The sequence below is a fragment of the Polyodon spathula genome, chromosome 6, assembly GCF_017654505.1.
Source record: "Polyodon spathula isolate WHYD16114869_AA chromosome 6, ASM1765450v1, whole genome shotgun sequence".
NCBI lineage: Eukaryota > Metazoa > Chordata > Actinopteri > Acipenseriformes > Polyodontidae > Polyodon > Polyodon spathula.
The window spans coordinates 12,810,136-12,830,268 of NC_054539.1; the positions used below are offsets into that span (position 1 = coordinate 12,810,136).

Below are 20,133 nucleotides of genomic sequence, written 5' to 3' on the forward strand. Positions count from 1 at the left end.
GCCTATATACTATAGTAAGCAATGTCTCTCCTTTTCATTTGTGATAGAAAGCTGATTTGCTTTCACACTGACTTCTGTACTAGGCAGCATAATAAATTATATTTCAATTGTGCATGAGTACAAATCCTGTAAACCAAGTGGCATACCCATATGTTTTATACAGAAAGGGACTGCACTGTGCATGCTTTGACTCGCACACTTGTGTTTGGTACCAGTACTGATTTGTCATTGTGTTTCCTATCAGGCATAGGTGCAAAAATAATTTAGTGACCAATCCAAGCAAATACTACACAACAAACAATTTGTGGGCTGGAGTCAGTTTGCCCTTGGGAGTCATTGGCAGGACTTTACCAGGTAGCAGAACCACGCCTGGTAAGAACAAAGGCTGCTTTGTTTTATGCCGATCCCTCCCAGACTATTTTGAACCTTTTGTGGCCAGTCCAGAACTAGAAAATGACAGCATATGCATTGCTCAGCATTGGGTTAGCACTGTCTATTGGTGCCTAAAATGATAAATGACTGAAAGGACAATAGCAAATGCCCTGGCCACAAGTTTAGTGCATTTGTAGTGCTTTGTTACATAGCTTAAAGGAACTTACACAGTCAGATAAGGGTCATAATTAGTTGCTTGTGTCAGAAACTTGTCTGCTGAAACAAAAGTACAGAGGGAGGACAAAAAAATAGAAACACCTATGGTATGTAGGACATGCTCTTCTTTAAGTAGGTTGTACCTCACCTGATTTATTTTATACAGATAACATCTCCTACCATATATTGTGCGTTATGTAAAAAAAATTACAAAATCCTTGTTGCAAGTCAAGACAGGTAACACTCTAAACTAGGAAGGTATTTAATCCTCACTAAAATTAAATTTGTTCAAAACTCTGCAGCCAGAATTTTGTCTCGGTCCTGCTCAAGAGATCACATCACTCCTGTCTTGTAGGCCTTGCACTGACTGCCTATCAGGTTTAGAATTGATTTTTAAATTTTAATGCTGACACATAAGGCTCTTCATGGGCTAGCTGTGACTAATCTGCCAGATCTTTGATCTTTTTACACTCCCACTCGTAACCTCCACTCTGCTGATTTCAGACTGCTGTGTCCTGCCTACACTCTATGGGCGACAGGGCCTTCTGTTGCTATGCCCCCTACCCACGGTATCTTAACACCCCAGAAGGACCTGAGATGCAGCTATAACATGGATACAGTATGTTGTGCTACAGATGATACATTTATTAATAACGTGACATTGATTTTCTGTGAAATGCAGGTCCCAGTTCATTGCCTGGGGGTTATGCGTTTCTTAAGAAGGAAGTAGGTTCTGCTGGCCAAAGAGTACAGCTGGCATCACCTGTAGATTCACCGTCTAGTAAGTGTTCTAGTTACATGAATATCCCCTATGAGTATGCTTTTTCTGTTTATGATCCTATTGTCATCATTTATTTTTGTTTCTATACGCGAATATTTGGTAACAAGCATATTTTACCTCTTAAAGTCTCTGTGCAAGCCAGAGAAAGGAGTAATTTCTGCAATGAGACCAGTTTAAGAATGAGGAACAGTGAGTGTGTTTGATACTTTCCATTGCAAATTTTGCACAAAACTAGTGGTCATTGTACTACTGCCTGTATAAGTGCTGACACTATACATTAAATTGTTAACCAACTGGTTTTTTTTGCTTTTGGTGTTTGTTTATAGCTTATGCATCCCATCGAAGCCAACCCTCAACATTTGTTCCGCCTTCCAAGAGTACATTTGGGCTAATGCCACGGCCACCACCCGTGCAAGCTACCTATGGTAGGACAGTCTGGACTTCGAAATATGGGGGACATAAATAAGAATTAAATATGCGAACCATTCACAATCTCCCAGTCCATCAACATAAGGAATCTAAAACAAGATGTATCCATATCCATCTGCTTCACCTAAAATTCTAGTGGAAGAGGACATGGCAGCAGATTGACCTCCGTGTGTAACATACTTGTACCTTTTACACCAGTCACTTTTGTGAATTAGTTTTCAAGTAACGGTGTGTGCTGAAGACAGCATACAGTATAATGCTGCATTCAGCGTTTGTGTCAATATAACTGTTCTAATCAGTATTGTTATAATATGTTTTTCATTTTTGTGCAATAGAGCCCACCCCTAACCAACACGTCATCAGCAAGCGCATAAAGGCTCCATGTGTTATTCTCCCACGTCGCTTCTTTTGTTTCGGCCTCTCAGTCTTGCGCTGGGAAGTCGAAACGGGAGCTTGGAGCCTGGAGGATGGTCTACCCTCAGCCAGTGATTACCTGAGGTTTCCCCCACATCAAAAATTTAAAAATATGTGAGTAGGGTTTTTTTCCTTACCTGAGTACTGAGCAGTTTGTATTTAGTTCTGCGGTGTTGTCAGGCTGGAGAGGCTGGGCTTTTTCCCACAGCGCAGTCATTCCTTTGGGTACAAACCATGTCTCAGCTGCTCATTTTCATTACTTTTTCAATATTTGGGTTTAATAATCACTCCTTATTATTTTCCATTCCTGGTTTGGCAGCCTTGTCTTGGGGGAGGTGGCCCAAAGCCACTTCCTATCTGCGGCATTGGGATGCATGTAAATGTTCATGTTTTTCCAGACGATCTCGCACAGGTAGCTGTCGAGCACCCATGGACGAGGCCTCCAGCCAAACTTATCATTCAATCAGGCCCCGAGCGCCTCTCACAGTTCATTAAGTCAGCTGCAATTGCAATCAATAAATCATTCATTCATTGCGGATTCTCCATGCTGAAATGTATAATTTGTATAGCCAGGTTTTAAATATGGCTACATTTGTATGAATGTTTGTTTGTTTTTTCACAACTGTTTTTGTATAATTTTTCTAGAAGAGTAATTAATTTATTTTAATGGAAATGCAGATTGCATATTTCAACAGCATACTATACCGCACAAACAATCACTGTTTGTCAATGTTTTATTAGAGGGAGGAATGTTTTTTTTATTCAAAACTCATTTTATAGAGTGAAGTAGCTGATTACAAATCAGTATTTATTTAATTTATTTAGTGCTAAATCATGTGTGGGTTAAATGTGCATACTTTTCCATTATCTTACTAGAAAGCAGAGTTAAAGCAAAACATTGCAAAAGCTATGATGCTTTTTTTCATTTTTAATGTGCAGATATTGCTTTATTCATTTATGCTTGTCATTCTTATTAGTAATCTTTCTGATTCAGATTTGTTTGTACTTTAATATAGAGTTTACAGACCACATTTCACAAATTGCAATACAAACAGTTGTTGTGTTACTTTCTGGCTTTTATGTCTCCGTTCACTAAAGTTGCTTTTCCAGATTTACCTGTTGTTTGGACTTAAATCCCTGCAATATGGTGGCATTTTGCACACAAATACTTGACATGTTCATGTTTGCTAAATGTGGTCTGGAATCTCTTAAATATGTAATGTGTATACCCTAGAAATGTACAGTGCCACAGTTCAACTGAACATTAAAACTCTTTCTGCTGTATGTTGAGTAAAACTCTGCTATTTGATCAGTAACTACAGGTCCCTTGTAAGGAACTGGTTTTGTTATTGATTGCAACAGTTGTTTTTTTTAAGTATTTAAGTTTGACAAAGCTGGCCTTGCAATTTAGAATTCAATGTTTCACTTTTTATAGACACCGTATATGCTGGCAGCATTTGAAGACATATTTTTATACTTTTTGTTTTGTTGCTGTAAAACTGGCCATTCACACAAAGTGTATACAAAAATGTCCATTCCAAAAATACATTCTGTTTCTATTTGGTGAATGCTTCATTTGCTGTGGAATGCCAACCAATTACTTAGAAATGCCGGTTAATGAAACATTGTTATATTCAGAAGTTGTTATTTTAGTTCTGCTTCGGGAACTTGTTTGTAATACCTTAGAGTAATAATGGACATTTGCAGGATTATCAGTTCCTGCTGAAAATAGTAACCAGTTAGTTTTCTATAGCAGGGCTTTTCAAACTCGGTCCTGGGGACTCCCTGTGGCTGCTGGTTTTCATTCCAACTGAGCTCTCAGTTAATTAACTAGACCCTTAATTGAACTGATAAGTTGCTTAATTAGACCTTTTTACTTTTTTCAGCTCTTAACAGTTGCAGATTTCAAGTTAGCTATAACATTTTATAAGTAACTTGAACCACAACTGTTTAAGAGCTGAAAACAAGTAAAATGGTCTAACTAAGCAAATTATTAGTTCAATTAAGTGTCAGCCCAGGTCCCCAGGACTGAGTTTGAGAAGCCCTTTTCTGTAGGTACATGATCATGTTTTCCGCTTTACAACTTTGTACCGCGTAACAAACTTTACTATTTTATAAACATTAAAATATGGTTTTAACAGTGGAAGTGTCTGTGTCTTCTAGAACTTTTCTTTTACAGCAATTCAAAAATGTATATTTATGTTCATATGTTTGAGAACTGTAACCTTCTTTCCTTGGTTTCTAAGTGCTATGTCACTTTAGTAAACCATGACACTACAGCCATTCCTTATGGGTTATGGACTACCATAACCCATAAGGAATAGGCCTAGTACTTGAAATTGCTTGTGCATTTCTAAATAAATAAATAAATAAATACACTGCACAACAATATACAAAGAATACCTACCAGTCGTTTAGATTGCATTAGCAAATGGTAAAAGCACACTCCATTCCTAGCACTGCACCTTTTAAACTTGGGTCCAGCTCACTGCTTACATTAATGTGTTGTCTTTTGTATCTTGTGATGCAGAACAATATTGTGTATTGTTTCAATGAACATTACAGAAGAATGTAGCTGCTGCATTTTTCAGATTATGTTGAAAAATAATGGAGCAGTTGTACTAGTGCAAAACGTAAAGTTTTAATGTTTTACTAGTGCTGAAATATACACTACCTTTTTTCTTTATAAATTTATGCAAAACCTCGTTAATATAATTTTTAGGAAATGACATGTCGGCGCTGTACTTGCGTCTGCCGATGAAAATAAAAATACGGCTAAAAACAACAGTATACGTAGCTTAAAAATAAATAAGCCTAATGCTCCGTGTCTATCTGTAGTTTGAAATTTGAATGTGACGCCCCTGCTTGCTCTGCGGCACTCGGCCAATAGGCAGGGACGGGACATTAAAAAGAATTGTGGGATACGCACCCCATTCTCAAGCCTGCTTCGTACTATAGGTACTAAGGTGAAATGCCTTTAATTAGTATGTAAGGTAGTAAAATAGAGGCAATATTGTTTCATTGCCATGGTATTAACAGTAGATGTCACTATTACTAACACTACTTAAAGATTTAATTACGTGATACTGTGCATGCAGTATAATTATGGTACTAATTAAGCCTAATCCTAAATAACACCGTTTCTCTTACAAATCTCCTTCTTGTTTGAGCGCTGAGTTTTGAGGGACGGCCTTTTCTTGGCAGTGCCTGGGTAGTGTGATGCAGCTTCCACCTCCTGCTTATTGATCCAACTGTGCTCACTGGGATATCCAAACACTTGGATATTATTTTGTACCCTTTCCCTAATCTATGCATTTGTATTATTTTATCTCTAACTTCTGTAGAATGCTCTTTGGTCTTCATTTTCCTTCAGATTCACAGCCTTACCAATGATCCTTCAACAGGGGGGTTTTTATCCAGAAAATGTGACAGCAACTTTAATGGTTCACAGGTGGAGGCCAATGGTAAGGTAATTGTGTCCTCGTTAGGGCAATTTCTTTCATCTGTGCAAACTGGGAGCTTCCACAGCACAGGGGTTATATACTTAAGCAAGCAAGATATTTCAGTTTTTTATTTTTCTTAAATACTTCCTAACATAAAACCAGTGTTACCTTACAATAATTGATTCTGAGTTTCATGTTTAAAAATAAAATATCAAACAGAATGAAATTTCAATGTACCATTTGTAATTCGGTAATATGAGAGAATTGGTCAGGGGTCTGAATACTTTTGCAAGGCACTGTGTGTGTGTGTGTGTGTGTGTGTGTGTGTGTGTGTGTGTATATATATATATATATATATATATATATATATATATATATATATAAACTTATATATAAAACTTGCATTTATTCAAATTAACACATTTACAAAGTCATACAGTGTTGCCAGACTATACTCCCTCAAACTGTATTTTGGGTGTACAAATATAGTGATATTGTGCCTCACACAGCAGCCATTGCAGTTATGCAGATATGACAATTTTATTGACTATTTTACTCTTTCAACACTACTCTTCTTTTGCTTGACCATTTTGTCTGAAAAGACAGCTAAACTAATATTTTGCATGCACATATTTGTATAGTATATATGTTTATTTTGTTTTCTGCATAAAATAAACTATTCCATTACTCACCCTATGTATACCTTTCTGTAAAGCTGCTTAGTGCTAAAACAGTTAAATGGGTGGACCATTGAAATATTCTGGTCTGTAATCAGTTCAAAGTCGATTGTTAATTTCCGTTGCAGGGAGTGTTTATTCACAGTATCTGGTTACAACAGGGTTTCTTGCATTCCAAAACTGAGCAGTGCAGTGAGTCATAATTAAACAAAGTTAAGAGCGTGGTATAGATGTGCTTTTATCAGTGAGTTTTCCCTATTTAAATTAATTTATGAACATGATCAATTCTATTTCAAAATCTTATCTTTTTTTCTTTGCTAGATGGAGCCCTTATGTTTCAGCAAGTGCCTCTTGTTGAAATTGATGGAATGAAGCTTGTCCAGACCAGAGCTATTTTAAACTACATAGCAGCAAAATACAACCTATATGGGAAGGACTTGAAAGAAAGAGCCATGTAATTAGTTTACATTGATGGTTAACTGAATGAAAGCAAAGTTCACACATAACAATGTAAATGTATTTAAGCATTTAGTTTAGCCCTCCAAAGTGGAATGCTGATTGAAAGCTACTGTATTATTCTGCAGTGCTGAAAGTTGATTTAGAGTACGTTTTTCTGAAAATAAATGTTTAAAATTACAAAAGGGAAAAACAAAATTCTTGTTGGTCATACCAGTTCTAAAGTAAACAGTTTTATGGAGCACAGTTAAAATGGCTGCTCTGATCATTTAATATAATTTTCCACAAGGGTCTTTTAAAAAATAAACGGATATGTTGCTCATGTTGTGATTTCCTTTTAGGATTGATATGTATGTGGAAGGAATCAGAGAGCTGATGGACCTTCTTATAAAGCATCCATTCTTGCCTTCTGCAGAAAAAGACAGCAACACTAAACTCATCCAAACAAAGGCTATAGACAGGTGCTTTCCAGTTTATGAACAGGTACTTTTGTTATTTGGCAAACATTATATAGTTTGGGATCAATTTATTTAGAGTAGCATTGTGAGCTACATTCTTTTTTCCATGTATGCCCTCAGTCCAATCAATACCTGTCTCCATGCAGGCCTTGGCTCAGAGTGGAGGGGGTTACCTCGTTGGTGGCCAGCTTACCAAGGCCGATGTTCAGGTGTTTGAGGTTGTTTTGATGGTTGAAGAAAAATTACCTTCAATTTTGTCCAGTTTCCCGCAGTTACAGGTATGTAGAATAGTTATTCTTTGCTACTAACACTTTAACTTGGCACACTTAAAAATGAGCACTAACACAAGGGTTGCTTGTGGATATGGATGATAGAATTTAACTCTTTAACAACGGCTATTGGAGACTATTCATTATTTTCAAAACACGTTCAATGTAAGGAAGAGACATTTCTTGTGGTTGCTATCTGCTACAATCCGATCATAAAACCTGGATTTTCATGTTAAACAAAATGTACTCTATGCATATTCATTATTTTTGCAAAATGATCCTTCAAGAGCACAAGAAAAGCATCTAGTAAATACTGCAAACAGAGCATATTGGAACAGAGTAATCTTGCACGTTCTTTTAGGTTAGACCTATTGTCACAGATTTTTGTCCAAGCACTGCAGTAACCTGGTTTAATACCTTTATTTAGCAGTGGTATGCTAATGATCCTATTGCCACTGTCAAATTTGCAGGCTTTTCGATCAAGAATGAGAAATGTGCCAGCCATCCAGAAGTTCCTACAACCAGGCAGCCAGAGAAAAGCACAACCTGATGACAACTATGTGAAAAATGTCATGGAAGTTCTGAGGTTCTAAAGAAAAGTTAAAAGCAATTGCTAGAAAAAGCTTTTATTATATTAAAACAGACAGTTATCAGTCTTACGTTGATTATTTTCTGTAACCTCTGCACTGAGCATGCTGTTATACACAATATAAAACTAAAACTACGTGTTTTGATGTGTTATACTGGTACCTGAGCTGTTTGTTTTGAGATTTAAAAAATTAAGTAATAATTAAGTTATTAATATCCCCAGCAGTGGAGTGAATGATTCATTTATTTTGCATTAGGAGTTATTGGGCAATTAAAGATATATCTTTTGAACTTCTGTCCAAAGGATGGGTCCCTGTCAGTGGGAAACCGGTCCCCTGAAATGTTGAAATTTACATTTCAATGCAGACATTTCCATTATGTTACATTTATAGGCAACATATGAAACTTTTTTTTTTTTTTTTATGGTAAACAACTATTATAGGCTTAGTAAACTGTGATTGAATTGTCATGAGTGCCTTGTCGATCAACTAGTATTACTCTAGTTGTCAGCACTGAATATAAAAACAAGAATATCAAAGATAAGCTTGAAACTTCAGTGAGGCGTGCATTTACTGGACCTACTGCGCAAGCAACTGTTACCCAGCATTTAATGTATAATTTGCTTCAACAGCCTTTGGTATGTGACTGTAACCCACAAAGAGGACAATGATTAAAAGGCAAGGATATGCACTGGACATTCCCAGCGGTATCTGTTGTGACCACGTGTACAATTCCAATCATAAAATAATGTTTTTTCAAAGTTTATTTTAATAAGTTTAATAGTATTTCATATTTAAAATTGATTTAGATCTTTGTTGGCTTCTTTAGCCAAAGTCTAGACAAGTTACTTTTATTTTGTGCATAAGAAACCTTTTTCAAACAATCTTGCAGAATAATACAGCACTGCTTGCTGTATGACCACTGCCTTTCTCTCTTTGTTGGCTCCTGTCAATCAAACTATGACATTATACCTTCTGAATATACCACTGCATTAGAGTGTCACAAACTTATTCTAGAAGAAAATTGTTTTGTTTTTAGATGACAAAACTCAGTGTGTTTGCATGTGTTTAAGAAAAAAAAAAATTATTTATTTTTTTTACAAAATGCTTTTATTTTAATTTGGAATGTAATTGTTTTTTTTTTCTTAAATCTTTTTTGTTAATTATTGAATTCAATATAGAAGCAAGCAATACTGTAGCTAAATTATTTTTTTGATTTGGAATCAGCTATCAAATCAAGCATAACAATTGTTGAATTGAGTTTGAACCCCTGCAATAACCCTGTACCTCAAAATCTGCCAAGAGATGAACCAAAAATGGCACAGTTGGAAAGAGTCAACCAAAGAAGGATGCCTCCCGCACTAGTGCTTTAGTAACATGATTGGAACCTCTAATCTTTAATTACAGGTATTAATAATCTGTGAAATATATTGTTCTCAAGAGCACTGACAAATCTTAATCTCCTAACAGATAACATTAGGTCTAAATTCTGACAGTATGCCATTTTTTATAAACTGATAAATAAAAACATTTCTCTAATTTATTAATAATACACATTTCGAGTTTTAAAATATGAGACCCTCAATTGCAGTAAATCTAAAAATGTGATTTTAGTAATGGTTCTTACAAACACTTGAATAAAAACAGCAGGCATTGAACGTACAAGAGACAAAGTCGAGGCAGACTAAGACTGTTGCATCAAGGTACACTATATGGATATATGGACCCCTAGTTATAGTTATTACATGACAAGATGCTCTTTCTTTGTTTTAACCGGATTTGAATGAAAACCTAATGTCAGTGCTGCTTTCACTCTTAGTATCTGGCTTGGGAACAGGTCGATGTAGCTATGCTATCAATGGACTTAATGAAGTTTCTTGATCCAAACTACCATATCGTTCATCGCAGGACAACATGAACATCATATAATGAATGATACACTGATTATAAATAGTAATGATGCGTTGATGGCCATCCACTGAAGTAAGAACATAAAGGACTTGTTAGTGGCTCCAGGAAGCTCTTGAAAGTTGCTGACCTACAGCACTAAGAAGATAATCCTTAAAACCATGAGGAAGCTGGAATAAAAACAAAAGCAAGTGCAATAATTAGCATTTGGTATAAGGAGACAATTGAATGTGATTTAAAAAAAATGTTTGTTTGGTGTCATTAGTGTTTAGTTTTTCTCGTTAGGTATACTGTAGTGCAGCAAAATCAAACTCAGAAACCTATGTATGAAAAAAAAAAAAGCATATTTTCAATGGTTCAAGTTCTAAGCCTTGCCAGATTGCGCAAAAGAATAGAGAACAACCATAATAGTTTGCAGATGGAACTTAAAGGTTCACTAAAGCCAAACAGGTATTTGGCATCTGCTGGTGTTTCTTCTTACAGGGCATACACAGATGGATAGGTTGTCATATTGGGGCTCCAGGCACATACTGAAAAAATATATATATTGTGCACACATTACAGTCAATTATGAAGAAAAGCCTTTCCTTGGTGTATCAAAATGTGGTTGTAGCTTGTGTGGACTTTTGTTGGGAAAGCTTTTACAGTTCCTATTTATAGATGGATTTTATATATATTCCATTTTCTTTATTTACAAATCCTAGTAGTGGCTTATTACCTTAAACCAGCCATAAGCCCAGCTGGCATTAATTTTTGGGACCTCTTGTATCTCATCCCCATCACTACTGTCAGAGTGAAAGCTGCAACTAATATAAAAGAAAATGTTAACCCTCTGAAATATAAAATCTTAGTTTCTCCTCTACAGGGAGCAGTAGGATCAACAGTGTCAATTGAAGTCACAACCTGCCATTTTTCTTGTTCTCTCAGTGAGCTTAACATTGCAGTACACTAGCGCCTCCATATAACTCTGTATACTTCAGTGGAGTAATACACTGTGTATTCAGATTGCACATTATAAAAAATGATGGAATTTGTTTAGTCCAAATGAGAAACTGGTTTTGCCTGGAAAGTGCACATTTCATAACCGCAGCCCTGCTTATAAAAAAGACACTGTGCCTCATAAATGTACTTACTCAAGGAAAGTTTCACATCTTTTGGATCATTTGATATCCGATAAGCCCCATAACATGATAAGAAGCCAAAGAGAAAACCGGCAATTAAAGACATCACACTTCCTAAGAAACAAACACAAACGATTTAGGTCTATCACACGTTATATTTAACACTAATCACTAAAAAGTGTTTCATCATACGTCACAATATGTTATACAATAGGAACATTGCTTTTTTAATTAAATAAAAGCTATTGGGTCATTGGTGGACCCTTTATGTGTCAATTATTTTCTGTTGGAAAGCCTTTGACACAAGCTTTAATATGATACACTATTATCATTATTTGTAAAGGCCATCCTGACCTTGGGAGAATAAAAAAGGTCAATGGTCATCAAGATGGGCATTTTTACCAAATTCTGACACATTCTCTTCTTTTACTTGCACATCACACCTAACATCAACCACAAATGGAAGAACGACAATGAATCTGGTCCACATGCTTTGTTGGAGTTAAACGGTTCAAGTTTGTACATAGTTGGTTGCCTACCTTTCCGTTTGTAGCCAAGAAAGCCTCCTAAAGCCACTGCTGCAGAATAGCCAAAGCCAATCCAATCAATTGCCATTGTTGTGCTGGAAAGAAAGACAAAATCTCTCATACATATTTATATTGTAAGTATATGCTTGCCTATATCAAATAAAGATTGGCTGATTGATTGATTGATTGATTGCCTGGGAAAGTGTGGCTGGCAGTATAAGTCAATATCCATAAATCAAGATTAATGAATTTCATTGTTTTAAATTGGAATTGTAATATTGAAATGCATACCAACACGTGCATTGGTTTTGCATTGTGGACCTTCAATATCCAATAAGGTGAGTATCATAAAGTATTAGAAACAGTAAGACACATCATCCCTGCACTAATTGGTACAGCGGCGAGTTTATTTGGCCAGGGACATCGTGTTTTTTGTAGTAACTGCACATTTTGGAAGACTTGCATGCGACATAGCTTGGTTTTCTGATGAGATAGTTAACACATTCACTCTTAGTAAGTTAATGTGTCTCATGTATCTCACCACCCCAAATGTATGCTAAGTAGCTTTGTTTTTCAGTTGTCCGCTAAAAAGGCTCAGATACCGTTGTAATGTTACAATGTGGTACGCATACCAAAACTTGACCCATGTAATGTTAGAAAGTGGTATGCTTTGAGATTTTGGTACAGATGCAATCAGTAGTGATGTGATGCATTTTCCTATTGTCAAACAGAGGGATATTTACCATTAATTATACTTTTTTATTTTTTATTTTTTTGCAAACAAACTGGAAAAAGAAAAAAAAAACAATTCATGATGAACAAGACCAAATGAGAAGTCCACCACAAAGTTGCAGAAGTAAAAAAAATGTACAAGACCCAATCATATTATAAATATTCACATACTATTTTCTTAACGAGGGAAAAATATGATCAATTAAATTTAAAAAGATAAAAAAGACTGAAAACAGCATAACGGACCAGATTTGAACAGGCACTTCCATTCTTTCTAAGCAGAAGTTGTAAGTTGTTTAGGTATGCCCGAGTTGGGAAATTGGTTCACCAACAGGGGGATTTTATAAGTAGCATCTGGCAAACCCTGAAAATAACACTACACCGAATTCACTGTTCTCTCATATTATTGACCAGTTGCACTGTGTTAAGAAATTCTAGTTAGCGTTAACCTTTTCGCGGTTTCTAGTTCGAGTACAGGTTTAAAAAAAAAAGGAATTTTTGAAGTATACCCACCCCTCGTATATCGGCCTTCACTACACTGCGGATTCAGATATATCGCGGTCCTGGAGTTGGCTCACCATTTTTACACTCTAACTGCGTATGCCTTAGCTGCATACACACATAGGCACTTCGAATTACTGTTTGTAACTGCACATCACAAAGAACAATATACAAAACAATTAAAAACAAAGAATTAATATTGTACTGTTATCATATACATACATATTGCATAACAACACAAAGCTAATTAAATACCTACTTGCTGAAGCGGTTTTTATTTTAGCCAAGGAGGTGTTAACATGTGGCAGCAATGCACTAGCAAAAGCCACAAGGCTGTGACGTCAGCTCCCTAGCAACAAGCCTCCTATGTTGTTGATGGGAATGGATTATTACAGCGGGTTTGTGCATTTGAGAAAGAAGAGGAAGACTCGAGAAATTAATTGGAGACTGAAGTTGATGAGAAGCAATTACCCTCCACTGTACGAATTAAAATGGGGTGCTGCTTTTTATACAAAAAAATTAGAAAAAGCAGGTTGTGTAGAGGATTTATACTGGACCCTTACACACAGTTGTACAATATTTGTTATTAGCCTAGTTGTTTTTCTATGGGTCTCTCACTATATATATCATGGCCCTCGATATATAGCGGATTTATTTTGGACCCCGACACCCGCGATATATCGAGTGGGGGGTGTATTTCTATGGATGAATGAATCCAATTTAACAACTACCTCAAATATTAAAGCAGGTTATATATAGTCTACTGGTTATTTAAAGTTTGCAACAACGTTGCCTTATAATTAAGTTTTGTTACTCATTTGGTTTTTGTCACGACAGCTTTCTCTGAGGCTGACTAAGCTCATACCATCATGTAACTTTATCCATTTGAGTTAAGTTTATTTTTTAACAGTGAAGATAGTTTGAACATTTTTACTTATTTTAAATAATGAAAAATTACCTGAGGTAACAGAACGTGTAATCAGCAAGCAATTTTATTAGCGCCAATGCATTACTTCTGCTTATACGCTGTTAAAAATGGTTGGGCAGGTTCCCCTTTTTAAAAAGTGCATGGGCAGTGGCCCGTCTCCGGCGCCTATGATTCTCTAAGAAAGCACAAGTGTAGCTCCCTTTCAACTGGTAGCACGAAAGGTGCAGACGGGTATTTTAAATAGTAGAGGTAGTTAATGCGTTACAATGTTAAAATGTATGCTGACCACTACAGAAAGCTGCCATGTTGTATAACCTATTGCATAAACTTAACCTGTGGAGAATGGTAGTTATCTCTGTGTGAATGTGACAGCGAGAGAGAGCCAGTTGACGCAGGCAGTATGTAAAGGACAAACACTTGCGGGTTGCGGGTCCGGGTCCGGGTCGGGTCCTGTACTACTACTACTAATAACATGTACGCTGTCTAAGTAAAGGCGAAAACGTGCCCCATAACATCGCAGTTGCGACTACAAAAAATCAGGTATATCACTTATTTTGATACAGAGTATGCAGTTATTGTACCCAGAGCTTCTGACGATGAACTACGATCGTTCCAAATTCAACCAAGAATCACAGTACAGTTGAGTATTTCACAGCACAGCAGATCGTATTTATCTCTAATTCGAATTCTAAGAAAATAAATAAATAAATAAATAAATAAATAAATAAATAAAATAAATACACACCCAGTCGCCCACTCAAAGCATACCTCTTTCAGTATCACCAGCCTGGCTTTACCTTTAACCTTTGTCATTTAACCTTGGCATTTGATTTTCTTTATAATAGTAAACACCACCCATTATCATTACTATTTGGTTGTCAATTGATTGTTTAAATTAATAACAATATTACAATAAATAAATCAACAGTTCTGCAAGAACGATACATAGTACATTGAATGGAGTTTTGGTAATCAAAACCGCCATCTTGCGTGTGGCACAGTTGTGACCAACGTATCATTCAGGCAAGAGTCCCAAAATAATACCACCTCAGAACTAGCCCTTTCATTGTGTCTGATTTAGCTTGTTCTTCGCATAACTAGACCCATAGAGCACCTTGTACTTATTGACTATTGCTTAATACTATTGTATAATACAGTTTCATTTATTTTATTTCCTGAAGATGTTTGGAATTAATGACACAGATGCACCTCGATTTAAGGATGCACAGGCTGTCATTAATTCATCATTCAGTCTCGGATTGAAAATACTATTTTTCAAGTGTTTTTTTTTTTTTTTTTTTTTTTTCCATTTGTGATTCAGGTTTAGGAATGTATGTTTAATTCAATGAAATTTAAGAAGAAAAAAAGAGCCATACAGCTTTATTTGCAGATTAATCTTTTTGCTGTGTGCCACTTGGTCAACAAAGTAAACTAAACTTGATAGCCTCTGGTGTTTTTTTTTTGTTTGTTTTTTTTCTCCTTGCATTAAACGTTGTATATGAAGGGGTAACAGCAAAACAAGCTATGAGGAATGAGGACACACAGAATTGTTTTGCTAAAAAAAGTTACTTGGCACCCTTTGGGGACAAACAGGGTCTGATTTTGGCCTACACATTTTTTCATAATTACAGCCCTTGGAATCTTATTTATCTATATCTCATTCATCCGGAAATGTTCACCACCAAGGTTCTCTGGTGAGTGATCTGGAATGTCCAGGAACCAAATAACTGAGGCAATATGGACCCTGCAACCAAGTCTTGAAACATGATACTAGCAAAGATGTGTCTGACTGGTAGTGTCCAAACCCCCCCCCCCAAAAAAAACTATAAATATCATACTTTAACTGCATTATCATCAGAATCCTAGTCACTTCACGTAGTACATATTCTTCAGTAAAAATATATTGTGACAGGGTCAAGACAGGTTAAAGGAGTGAAATCTTGGCTCCTGACAGGTGGAGGCACTAAAGGGAGGTTCCAGTGTGACCATGATGAGGCATGCCTTAAACATAGGGTCGGGTTGTGGTGGCCATCGTGGGTAGGTTGGAAGCACAGGTGTTTCAGGTCGCACTAATATCACAACCGGGTTAGTAGATGCGCCAAACTGGGTAGACTAGTGAGAGTTCCCTGGCAGGAGGCAGAGTTTTGGACGGGTACTGGAAACACGTAGAAAGCTGATGGTGTTGTGTTCTTTTCTCTGGATACACTGGCGCTTACAGGCTCGAGAAAAGGAGCTGGAGAGACAGAAACCCAGTGACTAAAGAGAGTAAACAAAGCACCAGTGGTGAGAGATCACATGCCGAGACACCACAGAACCAAGACAGATGGCTATTGTCTACCACAGGGGTACTCAGTTATTTTAGTGAAGGTCCAAAATTCTTAGTTACAGCAAGATCAAGGTCCAGAGCACATTTTCACTCCTATCCTGATACCAACCAACAAACACAGAGCTATGCAAACATAGTTTTTAAACACGTTGGTTTGAAAGCTCTTCACTTGGTTTGAAGGAGTTTTTTGGGAATCAAAACTGTCTCATTTTTACTAGTCTGCCTTCTTTACTGACTTGTTACTGCATGAGTTATTTCCCTGCCATAAACACAGAATTGCATAACTACTGTATTCTTATATGTCTGTGCTATCAGAGCTAAATATTGTGTTTCACCATTGCAAAAACAAAGCAAATTGTAGCAAACAAAACTGAAGCACAAGAAGAAAACAACTAAAAATATCACTGTGCTTTCTCTTTTCAAGTGAATTAAAAATAAAAACACCTTTACATTTGGTACATTTATAATCGGCTAATAATAACAGTAAGTGGTGAAAGTGACTAGTCCTTAAGCGTTACAGGTGAGCTCAGCAAGAGTAATACAGAGACGCAAAGATTTGCATCAGTCAGAACAGAACGCTGATATTAATATTAATAATGTTCATCTTGTAGAACAAATATTCGCACACATAATATAACCTGCAGGAAACATTTTGACTGCATACGTTGTAAGCCTGAGTAGGATCGTAGAATTTGACTGTGTTAATCGACACAGTCAAAAAAACCAACAGTAATACAAATATGTGTTTTTAAAAAGAGCTTATATTGTACGATTTACCAGTAATATTTTTTTTTGGACATGAGAAAGAAAAGATGGGAGCCCAGCTAACAAGGTTTAAGTTTTTTGCAGGTATTGGGCTTTTATAGACTGTCACCCACACCTGTGATGTGTGGAAATGGATAAAGGATCCTGTAATGGCTTTGACAGACCCACTGAGAGCAGAGCCTGACCCAAGACTGTCACTCCTCCTGGAAGCAGGCTGAACTTTGGAATAGTTTGTGAAACTGCAACAATGTTAAAATATTGTAATAACTTTGTACTGTGTTTTAAAGGATATAAAGCCAACAGAAAAGGGAAGCAGGCAATTATCTAATATTAGAGAAAAGCGTGTTTGTGAGCCTTTGTTGTATGTGCCTTTGTTTATTAGTTATTGGAAATTGGCCAGACTTAAGACATAGGCCCTCTTATCTGAGAGCTACTCAGAGCTGGACAAAAAAGGGAATTTGAATGGAACAGAGCTAATCTGCTTGATGTGAACTAGATTTTGTAAACAAACTGTTAAAATTGTTCAGGATAATGTTATAATACACACTGTATTAGCCTAGGGGAATACTGGAGTTTCTATTCCTTTTGAATATTCCAGGGTTATCTATAAAACAAATGAGAGCTTGGTAGTGAGAATTAGAATGTAAACACCTTATCAGTAGAGGTCTTCTTATGAGCAGTCTCTTGCATCTAGCAAAATATGACTTTATGCAATGAATTTGGGAAAGTGCTTACAGTTGAGTTTCTTATTAATTAAAAGTAAACTTCGGTTAGAAAGTGGGCCTCCTCAAGTTCTTATCTATAAGTTTTCAAGAACTGGGGAATCTAGGGTTTTTAGATAAATAAGCCAAGTCTGTTGAACACACACTTATAAACGAACAGAAACAAGTTTATTAAGAACACACTAAAAAGTACATTTTTACATTAAGAAGGAAATATATTTTAGGCCAAGGCTGGAATAATAAACAGAGCTGGTGTTATGTATTAAAAACATCTCTCTCTATATACTTGTATCTTAAGAAGTAATAAAGAACTTTGCGGTACCAGAAAATATGTTATCAGTCTGAGGATTACCTCACAGAGAACATGAGATCACATACAATTTATCTTAAAGGAGTTGCCGTAACTTTTAAAATATATTATTCACTTAAAGAGCTGCCGAGAAAGACCAAACGTTCAGATTTATTTAAGTCTTCTGATGCACAAAGTGGAGGAAAAGTTCTATAAAAGCTGAAACAAGACTCCAGTCAAGTATCATTCATCTTGGTTCATTCTCTGAAGATTCCTGAAATGCTGGTTGCTATTTGGTTGCATTCAGAAGCCTCTGCCTTTGAGGACAACGCTTGTCTATACTTATTTACAAAACACTTCCATATGCTGGGAGGTAAGCATAATCTTGAATTTATATCTCACTTATATTGATGCATTGCTATCGGGATATGAATTATATTTTAGCTTTAGAGTGTGTTGTATTGGATACTTAAGGATTTAGCGGTGGCAATTTTAGTATTTTGCATGTCCGGCCTAAGAGCAAAACATGCAATAACCATAATTATATTGATTTATTTCATTTAAATGTGTAAAGGCACTGGCACTGGATTGCACAGATTGCCTATTAGATGGGATCTGATGTGGTCTGTAACCACAGCTCAATCTATTTTTAAGCATTTAATAAACCCAAGGAGTAATAACAATGGATCTGATTCGTTAAAAGTTCAAACTTGAATGGGTCTGTGTGATTTCTCTTGATTACTTAAAAGTTGTCTGGATATACTAATATCTGCAAAGCAATGCACAAACAATCCACTTACAGGAGTCTGAAACATCCATGTCCTCCTTAAACGTCTCCTCTGATTTTAAGAGTGTGCTTGGAGCATAAATAGATACAAGCAGTAAGTGGAATCTGACAATACACACACACACACACACACACACACACACACAAATATAACGACACGGGGTGTTGAATGGTAGAGAAACATTAAATACAGCAATCAAAATGTTATTTAAAAAGAGAAAAAAACACAACACACTTTGCTACACTGCAGATGTTAACATGGCATTCGATCAAATAGTATGTATAATTTATTTCACATAAATGTTTTACTGAAATGCAAAGTCATGCACACTAAATGTGTATTCATAAACAGTAGTTTCCTTGCAAAATAAACATAGCATGATGCACATAAATTGAGACAGCAAAAATAAAATAAAGCAAAATCAAAGATTAAAAGATATATCATAGCTAAATTTGTAGCTGATGTGCAATTTCTTTACTCTGCATATAATTGTTGGCTGAGGTATATAACAAAAGCAATGGTCATGTTGAAAAAAAAAAAAAACATGACACCCTTATTTAAGCCTCTTAAAAATGACTGGATGGCTTGAAACATATTGCACGGCACCCAAGTATAACAAGGGTGACCTATAACGTACAATTACTGTAAACACATATTTCTAACTAGTGTATTGTACTGTGATAAGAACTTAATTGTAATCCACTAGAGGGAGTTTCAGCACATTCATCTTAGCAAGTCTAATAATTGTGGCATTTAGTATATAACTAGCCTATGATTGTCCTTGGTATGCAAAATAAGGATGAAGGCACATACTACAGTATCTTGAACAAATGGCACTTTATAAAAACACTTATCAGATCTGCTGATCTCTTCTGTAAATCACAGTATTGTTTATGCTGCATTATGACCAAATTTTAAAATTATAATAACATTTTATTTTGTTGAAGACCTCCATTATCAACTATTTTGGTACTGCTCAATCAATATATATATATATATATATATATATATATATATATATATATATATATATATATATATATATATATATATTATATATATATATATTTTTGTTTTTTTTTTTTTTTTTTTCAGTTCACAAAAGAATATGGAAGTAAAGTCCTTGCACTGCCAGCATCAGAAGTAACCATGTTTTAACTTGCATTAATGATTACATAAAGTATTCAAATCACTGACACATGCATATTGGCAACAAATAAATATGGTGACATTAATGAGAGCATTACATTCATGAAGTCTAGCAAGAATACAATGAATATTTTTTCTCTAAATAATTTCATGATAAAACAATGGTTTAGATTTTACTTGGTAAATTGATGCAGTCCTTGTGAACAAACTTTGTTCTTGGTACAGGAATACATCAGCAGCTGTATACAATGGCATTATAAAATACAACTATACCC

General features: G+C 35.8%; 2 protein-coding genes and 1 long non-coding RNA gene across 6 annotated transcripts; 2 read left to right on the plus strand and 1 right to left on the minus strand.

The window, feature by feature from the left end:
* The first annotated feature begins 2 nt into the window (after positions 1 to 2).
* On the plus strand, positions 3 to 4,043 carry LOC121316860. Its single transcript, XR_005950462.1, has 3 exons — positions 3 to 372; positions 1,271 to 1,369; positions 1,696 to 4,043. It is a non-coding gene; the product is annotated as an uncharacterized LOC121316860 (long non-coding RNA).
* A 2,412-nt stretch (positions 4,044 to 6,455) lies between these two features.
* On the plus strand, positions 6,456 to 9,193 carry LOC121316861 (glutathione S-transferase 3-like). The gene is made up of 4 exons (XM_041252137.1): positions 6,456 to 6,786; positions 7,130 to 7,271; positions 7,393 to 7,524; positions 7,986 to 9,193. The coding sequence occupies exons 1-4, from the start codon at positions 6,665 to 6,667 to the stop codon at positions 8,106 to 8,108; spliced, it is 519 nt and encodes a 172-aa protein (XP_041108071.1). The 5' UTR covers positions 6,456 to 6,664; the 3' UTR covers positions 8,109 to 9,193.
* Positions 9,194 to 9,631: 438 nt separating this feature from the next.
* Positions 9,632 to 14,641, minus strand: zgc:163080 (uncharacterized protein LOC799515 homolog). 4 transcript variants are annotated; one of them, XM_041252138.1, is made up of 5 exons: positions 14,565 to 14,641; positions 11,671 to 11,753; positions 11,144 to 11,245; positions 10,729 to 10,816; positions 9,632 to 10,180 (listed from the first exon to the last, which is right to left on the minus strand). In XM_041252138.1, exons 1-5 carry the CDS (start codon positions 14,630 to 14,632, stop codon positions 10,141 to 10,143), a joined length of 381 nt encoding a protein of 126 aa, XP_041108072.1. In that variant the 5' UTR covers positions 14,633 to 14,641; the 3' UTR covers positions 9,632 to 10,140. The 4 variants fall into 4 exon arrangements, with proteins under 4 accessions (XP_041108072.1, XP_041108073.1, XP_041108075.1 ...); XM_041252139.1 differs by having other exon boundaries at positions 14,588 to 14,614; XM_041252141.1 differs by lacking the exon at positions 14,565 to 14,641 and adding an exon at positions 14,401 to 14,472.
* Positions 14,642 to 20,133: the final 5,492 nt, after the last annotated feature.